The sequence below is a fragment of the Larimichthys crocea genome, chromosome XVI (assembly GCF_000972845.2).
Source record: "Larimichthys crocea isolate SSNF chromosome XVI, L_crocea_2.0, whole genome shotgun sequence".
NCBI lineage: Eukaryota > Metazoa > Chordata > Actinopteri > Sciaenidae > Larimichthys > Larimichthys crocea.
The window spans coordinates 2,329,280-2,341,883 of NC_040026.1; the positions used below are offsets into that span (position 1 = coordinate 2,329,280).

The 12,604-nt window shown below is 41.2% G+C and overlaps 1 protein-coding gene across 1 annotated transcript in view; it reads left to right on the plus strand.

Moving 5' to 3' along the window:
• The window catches only part of ca10a (carbonic anhydrase Xa), a 253,080-nt gene extending 242,140 nt beyond the window's left edge, over positions 1 to 10,940 (plus strand). The window contains exons 7-10 of the mRNA XM_019271359.2: positions 2,484 to 2,556; positions 7,195 to 7,349; positions 7,637 to 7,811; positions 9,846 to 10,940. Of these exons, the coding sequence (XP_019126904.1) occupies positions 2,484 to 2,556; positions 7,195 to 7,349; positions 7,637 to 7,811; positions 9,846 to 9,868 (426 nt within the window). The 3' untranslated portion in view covers positions 9,869 to 10,940. The remainder of the gene's footprint in view (positions 1 to 2,483; positions 2,557 to 7,194; positions 7,350 to 7,636; positions 7,812 to 9,845) is intronic.
• Positions 10,941 to 12,604: the final 1,664 nt, after the last annotated feature.

Here is a 12,604-nt window from a genome sequence, read left to right on the forward strand (position 1 = left end):
GAATACCGTTGCCCACTACGGTGGGCACCAAACTTGCAAAAAAAGCAAAAAGCCCTAGGGCAAGTGTTGAGTTTGTCTGTTCAGTGGAGGACCTGCACTCTCTGTAGATGCAGAAGTCTCATTCTAGGGTAACAAGAACATGACAATTCTCATTTTCAGCCGATTATACACTCATGAAAACATACTCTACCAACAGACCCTCCAAAATGTTACACGCTGAACTAGTTTCACTAGATTTTCAGTAGATATTTTCTGTTTCTGTGGACACTGATTCAAGATGACGGCAAGGTTTAACCTAGCCCAGTCTCATACAATTCTGTCAGTATTGGACCATTCTGCACTTTGCAACTTTCCTTCAATACCAGTGACGTTGCCATCGAATCCAGGGTTCACAAGTCCAAATTCATTGTGCGATTGAATACAGCTGATTTCCATCAAGTAGACTTGCTCTAACCTTCAGGCTGAAACAAGGTAGCGATGTGACTTCTATGATCAAAGAACTGTGAATGTATTTGTTGTTTGACATTAGCAGAATGTGTTTCCAGGGCAACTAATGGAAAAATCCACACAATAAACATCCCCAACCAATTAGACCTTAGAGCGCTATGATGTGTACTATTGTCCTGTCTCCTTCTGTTGTCGCCAAGCCCTTTTCACCAATTAGCTGTGCACTTATTCTAGATGTGTCCTCTGCATCAGCCTAACTGCCTAATACTCTGCACAGCTGTTGTTGCAAAATGTTGTACAACTGGTTACAAGCAGACAGGAAACCATTGGCACATTGGTGATCTAGATGGCTGAAATGTTTCAGTTTAGTTATTTACGCCTCTTTATGAACACCGTTAATTAACACCAACACTTGTATGTAAACCATGGCCATGTAGTTAAAATCATAATACAGAAATCTAAATAACATGAGACAATTAGACGATGTTCTCTAAATTTCACTGTTATTACTGGGCTTTATTAGGCCACCCTTCATGGAGAATGTCCTCTTTTGTATGTAAATCTATGTAAATGTTATTTTTTTCTGGGAGAAAGTACTGAATCAAAAGAGATTAAAAGGGTATTGACACAATTTGAGTTCTTGACAACAAGGTAGAGGACCAAAATGTAGACACAATGGCATAGCAAGTAGAATACAGGAATTAGAGTAGGATCAGGGGTCAAACAACAGGTTTACAGTTCCACGACATGGAGGCAGGCAAAGAGACAAAAAAAAAGCCAGGTCGGGACATGACAGGAGGCCCGGTCATAAACAGGTAGCAGGTTTTCAGAACATGTAACTGACAGACACAGCTGGGCTACAACAGCAGTACGATGACACTGACAATCTGGCAGAGGGAAGAGCAAAAGTAACTTGGATCTATGCGGGCTGAAACCAGGGGACAGGTGTGGCTCAATGACGGATCAGGGATCAGTGTGCCTGTGGGCACATTTCTACACAAAAGATAACACTGTTACGTCTGTAGTATCTTAGGAAATTGTCTTGCGAAAGATGTGTATTCAGGGGACTGGGAATAACAATGTGCTTACTGTAACAGATGCTGCAAGGGCTCACTAAAATTCAACTTGGAAGGTTTTTTATTTCCTATCATTGCTTGACAGCTGATAACAGTTGTGGGGTGGGGGGCTTCTAAATAGAATGAGCTTGAAACCTACTGATATAACCACAATGTATTCACTGAAAGCAACTAAATGATAATAGTGAATAATGACCCAGCCCTTCTTTTGTGACTACAGGCGTGTACAACTGAATATTACACTTGCCATGAGCTATGGCTACTGGATTGAAACGTCTCTTTGTTAATAGGAAGATGATGTGAAGCAATTACATCATATTTCATGTTCAAATGCCTACTTACACTTAAAAGTTCACTAATTAATACACTGTATCTTGTTTTTCTATGTATTGTATTTAACTATGCCCTGACATCAGTATGTTATAGTATTCTTCTCATACCAGTAAGAAATAAGGGCAATAAGCATGTTTCCCAAAACGTTCCTTCCTGTATTATGACTTTAATGCACTGCTAATTGTTCATATTTTTTGATGTTCTTCTTCTAGAGTGGGAAACAAAACATGCAGCAGAGTCATCCCTTATAAAGTCATGTTAGAATACAACCGCGCTGTATTTGCTATTTAAAAAGATGGATAATGTTTTGTCACGGCAGCAGCGTCTGTGTGTCTGTGAGCAGTTTTTAATGGTTTCTTGCAAACAGTGGGAGCCCTTACTTTTTCCAGAAGGCAAAGCAGCAGTACAAGAAGAGTGAAGGAGCTTCTGACTGTGCGAAATACATCAGTGGCTTTAGACATTAGTTGTGCATTAAAGGTGATAGATTAAAAAAAATACACTTGCATTTTGCTTGAACGTACTAAACAAGGTAGATTCAATTTTGTTTCATTTTAACATCATTTAACAGGCTCTCAGTTCATTACATGATTTTAATTCACCCATTTCTCTTTCTCTCTTTTAATCCAGATCGCGGAGACATCAAACTCATTCCTGAATCGAATGCTGAACAGAGACACCATCACAAGAATAACATACAAAAGTAAGTGGCTATGTGCACCTGAACCTTAATTAGTATGATTGCAAACACCTGCATGGACCCTACGATTTCATGTCAAAATGGCTGCTGTGAAAAGAGTAAAATGTTTATAATTACAGTGCTAACCGTGACAGATTTACCACTTCAAATTCTAGTCATTTCAAAACAATGGAGCCGTTATTTCAGACAGAGGTCGACAAAAGCAGTTTCTCATTTCTATCCCTGCACCTGTCAGTCCAGTCCACTGAAATGACATTCATTAAGCTAATGTTAACTTCATTTGAAAAATGTCCCCAGCAATGACGGTATAAAGAATCACCCATAAGTTTCTGAAGAGCTAGTCAACTTGTCCAAGCGTTATAATTGTGATGGAATTGGCTAACATAACTAATTAAAGTCTGTGCAAAGACATATCAGAGATTTCTTTCTAAATACATTAAGTATGTTGGAAAATAGTTGCTGAAAACATGTGAAAAGACTTTGAACGATATATGTCTGAAATGTGGAGTTAGAGGTTCAAACTGTTTTCCACCAGTTTTCAGTACAGGATTTTGTGGGCGGTGCTTAAAGGGTGGCTCGATGACACGCTGAGGCCACCCTGAGCAGAGAGATAGAGATGTATTCATCTCACTCAGAGTGTTTCAAAGTTGGTCATGTAATTTTCTGAACTCATCTGACACATTTCAGAATGGCTGCTTGACTGCTCTCACGAGTGGGCGTGGCTTCAGCTGAGAATTCATTTTTACCTGATTTTGACGCCTCATTTCATAAACTTGATGATATTCTTAATAATTCGACTGGGTGGTTAATAACACTTTCTTCTTTGGTCTGACCAACTCAGACCACATATTTATTCTTACTTTACACAGACTTTGAGTTTTGACTTTGAGTTACACTTCAAATCAAATATCAAAGTCAAATACTGTAGGACAGAACTAACATTAGCCTGAACTCTGATTAGGCCATATATTATCATTTAGAACAGGCTAAATATGCTATACTGGTTGTTAACACAACTAATTAGCGTAGTGTGAAACCCCGCTGACCTTGGTAGTAATATTTGATTAGGTTATTAGTAATCTTAGCTAGCTAGATGGACACACTAATGTAGATTCTGTTAGAGGAGACATACACTGTTGGTGCCTCCATGGAGGCTGTTGGTGAAGCAGTATTTTAGGCAGCAGTCGACAGCTGCTCTCCTGAGGTTTCCCTCTGCCAGGCTGCCATACTGGAAAAGGCGTCATCTGCACTGAGATCGCCCGGGGCTGTCTTGAAAAAAGAGGCAAATAATTAGATTAATGGTGGGAGCAGTGAGCGGTTAGATAAACGCACTGACCCCTTGTGGCTTGGAGGAATCTCAGAGGCACAGGATGGAGAGGGAGGATGCTGGAGGGATTAGAGGTTTCTCCAGGTCCAGCTGAAGGAGCTGGAGAAGAGCATGGATTCTGACAGCTGTCAAAACTCCCTCAGATACACTGTCTCTCACACACACAGTCACACACCAACATGCCTATGGATCTTGGGGTGTTTAGCTCTCACTGCCAGTAATGCTGCAGGGCTAATGCTTTTTTTAAAAGCACATGTACACATATGCAAACACAAAGATGCATACACACAATCCAAAGGGAATTATTTATTTCCACATGATCAAAGACTGACAGAGCTGCTCTTCACATGCACATGTTGGAGGTGGAATGGTGATAGTGCATAGGGAGGATCAGAGGAGCCTTTTTATGGGGATTTTCCTCATCTTTAATATATCATATTCATATTTTTTTAGATTCAGAACTGTTTACAAGATGCTGTATTCACCATGGTTAAATTAGCATTAGAGCTGAGTGGTCCACCACAGTGACCTCATCACAGTAGGCAGTCCATTTGTCAGTGGAGTCTCAACAGATGACAATTTATTGAGATTGTGCTACTGGAGTGTGAAGAGGATGAGGCAGAGAAATGCAGTCTGTCTAATTAGCATCCTGACAGTGCAGACAGTTTGAATTAAAGAGGTTTTGTGCTGCAACACCAACGGCCTGTCATTCACACAACAGTAAATGATATGTGAAATAAGAGGTGAGAGAAATTTGTTTTGACAGATGAGCTCAGTGCTTCATCAGTATTGTGGAGGGTGGTTACAGGCTGCATGCTCAGAGGAGTTGCTGTGTTCAGGGAACTCCCAGCTTTCAGGGAAAACTCCCAGTTTGTGCTGACCAGCAGTGTGATAGGAGTTGGCAACAAAGATAATCTCTGTGTTTCTGTGTCTCCTGGTGGTGCCGCAGTGGTGTAGTGGTTATCACTGTAGTTCCTGGTTCAAACCCCAGCTCAGGGCCCTTTCTATAGGGTTGCAAAATTCTGGTAATTTCAAAATTGGAAACTTTTCATGGGAAAATATGGAAATAAACGTGAATGAACAGGAATTTATTAAACTGAAGGCTGGCCCTTTAACAGGAAACTTAAATATATTTGGTGAAAATATATTTCGGCATACTCTTGACTATCACATGCACATAGCACACTGCTTACTGCAGGGCTATTGAGGCCACGCCCCTACCTGCACAGGTGATTTCTGTACCTGGACCACACTTTAGAGCCCAGAGCACACAGAGACTGTTGAAGACACACATTTGAGCTCATGGACTACATAATATTGTTCAGTAAAATAATTCAAACTTGATAAAGTTCTAAATTAAAATTTGACTTACAAACAAATCTGTTGAACTGTCATGTCATTTGGAATATTCCCACCCCTTTGCAACCCTACCTTTCTATGTGGGGTTTGTATGTTTTCTCTGTGATATGCCGGCTGAAATGGCGACCTGTCCAGGACCTACCCTGCCTCTTGACCAAAGTCAGCTGGGATAGGCTCCAGGCCCACTGTGACCCTGATGAGGACAAGCAGCTATTGAAAATGGATGGATTCTTCATTTATTGCTCTGAAAAATGTCCACAATGGAATGGAAAAAATAGCGTACATGGCGTGTAAAGTACTTGTTCTACATTAATATGTAAATATAACTTTCAGTGGAATCATAAAATGACGTGACATGCCAAAAATCTTGTTTTTTTTTCAGTTTTCATAACCGCTTATCCTCATAAAGGTTAGAGGAGGCTGGAACTAATCCCAGTCAACACTGGGTGAGAGGCAGGGTACACCATGGACAGATCTGTCAACCATTCACATCATTGGGCAATTCAAAGTCACTGCTTAACCTGCATGTCTTTGGATTGTGAGAGGAAGCTGGAGTCCCCAGAGAGAACCCCACAGAAAGGTCTCAGCCCCAGACACGAACCCCAGAGAAGCCCCAGACAAGTGCTAACCACTGCACCACTGTGCTGCCCGGAGTCTGTTTGTTTGTATGTTGGGAATAGTGAACAAGGGAGTGACTCAGCCTGGCAGCTTCATCCGCTCTGCATGCTGATGATTAGCCTTGATTCAGTCCTGAATAATAACAGACAGAATCCAGAAACTTCAGTCAGTCATACATTTGAAAACCTTAATGCAACATCACAGCCTTATCATACTGAACAGTTACCTAGTGTTTCTGCAGCGTTGACAAAACGTTACAAAATAAACATTAACAGTTTAAATTCATCTAAAGCTCCCTGCACTGTCTGGGGTAAAATATGACACCAAACTCTTTCAAACTCTTTAAGAAATATGACATAACAATTCATTACGTGTCTGTAAAAGTGCTCTAGAAACACGAAATAAAGGACATAACATTTTATCAGAATGTCAAGACGAGAAACAGACTGATATTTCCACCAAAGTGACTGTTGACACTCTTATTTCACTGCTTCCATGGTACAAAGCAGCAGGCCTGTGCTAACATGTGGACCTACGCAAAGTAGCTTGCAAGCTAGTGTTGCCAACCATCAGTCCCAATGCAGTTGGAACTATCTGTGTTGGTGGAACAAACAAATCATAATCTGCTGTCACATATTATTGTTAACTAATAAATGCACTTGTAGAACATCACACTTGAGGTTGTGATATTGTTTTTATACAGTTCTATATATAGGCCTACAGTATATGATACCAACGACTGGTACTACGAGACTACAACCCGGTTTCCAAAAAAGTTGGCATGCTGTGTAAAATTTAGATAGAATCAAAATATGACACTTCATATTTAATAGAAAATAGCACAAAGACAACTGATCAAATGTGAAAACTGAGAAACGTGTTGCTGGCATTTTCCAAAAACACTCAAATTACTCAGTTTTAATATTTAACCTGTTATTTAAAGCTATATTTGTGCTATTTTTTAAATTAAATATGTGGTTCAAATGTTTTACAAACCTTTTCAGGACTGTACGAACACATTTTGTAATTATTTAATTAAATTCATAATTCTGAACTTTAATTATAAACCGCTGAAATGAACTCCTGGAGTCTTTGATTTACATGTGTGAAGGTTTAACACATTTCATTATACCATTTGGTTATTTAGCTCTTTATATAGCCATGTGACTCTGACATTTCTCTAATGACTTTATTCTTGTGAAATACTGAAATTTTTATTTATTAATTAATTATTTTAACTCAATACTACAGTTTTTTTTGTTTTTGTTTGTTTTTTACAGTACAGTATCCTCTGATGACAAATTAACCTAGTTTTTGTTGTCTGTTTCTTTCTGCAGACGATGCGTATCTACTGACCGGCCTGAACATCGAGGATATTTACCCAGAGACGAATAGTTTTATCACTTATGACGGATCAATGACCATCCCTCCATGTTTTGAGACAGCCACATGGATCCTGATGAACAAGCCGGTGTACCTCACACGCATGCAGGTGAGCCTCAGCCGCCAAGCCAGACCCAAAACTCAACCCACAATTCACTGGGGATCGTCTGTCTCAGCTGAAGTTTTTCCTCTAACTATTGTTCTGTTCAGCATCGAGGCTTTTACTCTGAAAACTTCCTCAGCTCTTCTTTTGTCTGATCCTCCGTACAATCCAGCGTGGAGAATAATGCAGTGGATCAAAATGCCTGGCTCACATTTCCATGCTGCTGTGTCCAATTTTTTTTTATCTCAAAGGCTTCTCTTTTCTCTCTCTCCCCGTCTGTGTCTTCATCTAAGATGCACTCCTTGCGGCTGCTGAGCCAGAACCAGCCGTCTCAGATCTTCCTGAGCATGAGTGACAACGTTCGCCCGGTCCAGCCACTGAACAACCGCTGCATCCGCACCAATATCAACTTCAGCATGCAGGGCAAAGACTGCCCCAACAACAGGGCTCAGAAGCTCCAGTACCGAGGTACCAACGATGGTTCAATCCACCCTGCTGCCATGTTGTCTTACCCATCTCCATCTGATTTCATATCATTTTCATATTCAACTATTTCTGCTCGTCCACAGCAGCCAGCAGATATATGGAAAACAGATAACACATATCTGACCAAGACCTTCTCTGCATTTCCATTAGCAGCTTGATACACAAGGATGCAGAGAGAAAACTTTCTAAAGATCTTTATAGACAGATAGAACATATGAATGCAGATAAACAAGCTAATAAAAAGCTAAATCATCATCAGAGAATAGCTGATTTCGAATTTCAGCCAATGCGGTGACTTCTTTGGCTTTCCACATGGACTGTTACAACCAAAGCCCACTCAGACGTGATTGGTCATACTACTCACATCACAAACGAAAATCAGAATGTATCCAGTGCCAAAATTAAATTGTTTCAGTGGTGTCATCCTGATTCTAAATTATGACCACAGTACTTCCTGTAGTAGTAGTAGTACCCATGACCAAAACTATTTAAGTCAGACCCAAGTTTTACTAAAGCAGATTAAAACTTTAAAATACATTGCAGGGGAAGGTCTCACCTCAATTCTCTTTTTAGGTGTTAATTTACTAAAGCCAAAGCGGCGCGGCACCCCCTGCAGCTAATATCATTCACATTCCAAACTATTCACACCCTGTTAAGTTCTGACAAGCAACTGACAAGATATAATTTTTGGTCAGTAAGCGTGATGAATTATTACTCGCCAAACTCTCAGCTGCTGAGATTACTGCTCGATCTGCGCTCCCCCATTATAATTAATAAACTTGATATCAAAATTGAGTGCTGAGCTGGGGCTCGACCAATGGTTGATAAAAACGTAGAGCGCAGATTGACGTCGACGGTTGAGAAGTCAGATGGTCGGACGGTCAGGACACCTCTTTGGCCCTGACTGACAGATTTGGCCAGTTGGGAGGCTGAAAACCAGCGTGTCACAGCTCACTGCAACCTGGGAGGTGTTGCTGCAGTCTGTCATCCCCTCCTCCACCTCTGTTTCAGCCAGTACAGTATATGCTGCGGAGAATGTTGAGTTTTAACTTGTGAAGCGCAGATAGGTTAAAGGCGAGTGGCAGCAGCTTCTCTCTTTTATCACAGGATTTACTGTACTGTGGCCGACACACACAATGATATTGTCTTTCTGTCCACGTCTGTCTCTCTGTCTATCTGTCTTTAGCCGTCCTCCTCTACTCGACACCCCCTTCCCTTTAAAAGATGAGATTCTTATTCTGCACAACAGTTATGGGGGAGATCTCAACCCTTATCCGCCCACCTCAGACCCTCCTGATCGCCAAACAAACACGCTCACCGGAGACCCTCAGAGAGCAAAACACAAAAACACACAAAAGCAGAGCTGCTTGCTTAATTGTAGAGAGATTTAAAGACCTTCAGGATAAGAGAGGTGGTGGGGGGGGTCTCATTAAAAGGGAAAATATGTCTCCTTGGTGATTTGTGTAAGGTCAACCTTTAAGAGCGGGAGCAACAAGGGGCACTCCCCCTCCCCTCCCAGGAGAGGTGATCATCAGGGTAGCTGAAATCAGGAAGGTTTGGGAGCTAATCACGCTGTGTACGTGTATGTGTGTGCGCATGTGTGTGTTTTATTTTCAACACCCGATGAAAGGAAATGTGATTACGATAACACACTCCAATAAATTCCATCTCGCACATAACAGCGAGACACTTTTTAAAAAATCAAATTACAATGTTTACTCGTGTTTGGCACCTTCTCGTTTTTGGGTATAATTTTCCTTCAAGGCTGCCACTCAGAACATAATGGCACCAATCCACCCCCCTCTCCCACACACACACATTCACTCCATTCACTCGAGTGCCATTGCTTTTAAATTGTATTTTATCGCTAAAGATGAAATATGGTGTGGAGGGTGGGGAGAGGGTGGAGAGACGATGCTGGGTGGAGAGAGGGGGTGATGCCGGAGAATAGTTGAACTGTGGAGTGCCGCATATATAAATCAGTATTCTCACTCCTGTCCTTCTCCTCTCTTCCAGTGAACGAGTGGTTGCTAAAGTAGCCTCCCTTGGATGAGCATGGAGATGAGTGTCAGAGATGGAGAGCGGGACGAGGCTGAGGGCAGAAAAGGAGGATGGAGGAAGGAGGAAGGAGACGAACCGGGGCTTAAGGCCGCATCTCATCTAAGATTACTTCATGGCATTGTATAAAGACAACAACACCGGACATTATACGAATTATACGGAACTTTGCATTGTGAGCAAAGAGATTCTTTTCATACATTGAGAACAGTTTGAACCCTTGATCTAATACATGCTAACAAGCCCCTACCCCCACTGTACAACTATATCTGTACGAACATTTTGATACCAGTACTTTTTTGGGAAGAAAACCAAAAAGAGACACTTGGAAAAACAACTGAAAAAAAAATATCATGGAAGCATTTATTTGATAGCCTCCCAACAAATAGGGACAACGTTGGGACTTTAAAGCCTTTGTACATAAAGTTGTTGCTATCAGTGGGAAAATCCAAGGACTAAGTCACTGCCCCCCCTCCCCCCATCCCGCCCGGTCAGACGAAGTGGTCAGCACTCACATGGGACTTTTCATTACGGTCACCAACAAAGGCATGCAATCAGCAACAGAGAGGGAGCACAGCCTTACCTTGTCATTTTCCGAAAAAAAAAAAAGAAAAAAAAACTTGAGTCATGTCACGGGAGACGAGCGAATATTTACAGGCTTTCTTACGGCCTCAGAGCAACCAGTGTCTTGGCCTCGTTTGTACATATTATAATTATCAATACTGCAGAAAAATGAATATGTAAAGAAAAGTAATGAATTAACATTCAAAAGATATATTAAGAGGATTTAAAAAAAAAAAAAGAAAAAAATAGTTGAGAATTTTAAAAAGCTTGGCGCACTTTGAAGTCTGGAGCAGTTCTCAGTCTGAGCTGATGCCTTTTTTTCTGTTTTATTGTTTACAATGGTCATACACTGTGTTTGAGTAATGTTATCAGCCCAATAAATGTGTCTGGAAAGTTCACTTTGGAAAATGCTTCACTATATGAGGATCTGACTTAATTGTATCTGTACCTGTTTTGTACTGTTCCATATTAAATGTGTTGATATGTCAATATTCCTCCTCGGAGACATGCTCAATAACACCGGCCTCACAGAGAAAGCGTTGCTCAGAGGTTAGAATGGGTTATCATGGTAACGTTTGCTTGACAGAGCCTCTAAATGAACGGATTGTCTCCTGCTGAAACATATGCATTGTTGCAGTCTTTCCATTGTTTGCGTGACACGACTGAAGCTTATCGGCCATGCACAGAGGAAGCTCCATCAGGGTTGCAGTTACCTGTCATGGTCTTTTAAATCACATCAGTGTTCATCAGGGGAGGAGAGGAGGAGGACAGGAACCTCCTCGCCTGAGCTAATGAGGGTTACATGCCAAGAGTTTAAACAGGGGGTTATCAAAGGTCAGAGCAATAAGAGGACTCACCTTATGTTCATGAAACAAAGCAATATACTGTGCAGAATAAAGGTGTGATAGTAACTATCCATAACTTTTACAAGTTATGATATTGTGAAGTTATGGATAGTTAATCCAGTGAATAAGTTTGTTTCACTTCTTCAGCAAAGTTAGTGACTGAAATGTTGATTAAGAGACAGCACTGACTTACCCCTAAATTCCACCAGGCTCTGTGACATCGCAGATGTGACGCCTTTTGTGTTGCTGTTCTCCATTCAGCTTCAGATCCCACCAGGACTGTTTCAGATGCAGAGCCAAACTTTGCTCAGATTTGCTCATTTTTTTCTGTCGTGCTTCCACCATGAGTATGAAGCCTATGTAGATGAATTGTTTCCCCTTTGTCTGTTTTCAGGATCAGGAGGGGTTTTATTTTTGGTCCCTGTAGCTAATTTCCCCGTAACTGTACTTAACATGATTTTTTTTAACTCACCTGTTCAAATTTTATTAAGGCTTAAAGTTATGCATGATTAACAGTGTGGTGGCTTTGATTGAGAGGTTGGTGCCGTCACAGGTGGCTTGTTTGAGCACCCAGGCTTTATTCAGCCCGCCTCAGGCTGACGATCCACATCTTTGCTGATTTTTTATTAACCAAGACCTGTACAGGTATCATGGCGGCAGCCAGAGCCACATATTTTACATTTTGGAAACCTACAGGTGATGTCACTCATGCTGTGTCCATTCATTCCGCCAGTTTGATTTGTTCTGTGCTGCTTAACAGCTTGTGGTGGAATAACTGTCACTGTCTTGAATGTGTCGCAGCCATGCCTGGTGGAATTTAATCATCAAATCAAATTTTATTTGTATAGCCCAGATTCACAAAACACATTTTGCCTCTGAGGGCATTACATCTTTACACCTTCTGTCCTTAGAGGAAAAACTTGCCCACAAAAAACCTTTAACAGGGAAAAAAGGTGGAAGAAACCTCAGGAGGAGCCACAGAGGAGGAGGGATCCCTCTCCCAGGACGGACAGACGTGCAATAGATGTCATGTGTACAGAACAAATCAACACATATTGTACAATTACAATGAATGATAAAATGACAATGAATCACAATGAATGATAAAATGATTACAGTAGCAGTGGAACCTGTGATAGAAATAGAGAGACACAGCACAGCAGCAGCAAATCATTAACTAATTATAAACTGTAATGGAGATATGGTAGCAATAATGACAGTAATAATATGTGTAGTGGACGTCATGCAGGACCACAGCAGCAGCCACGATCCACGAGAACCTGCTGGACGACAGAGCACATAAACTCC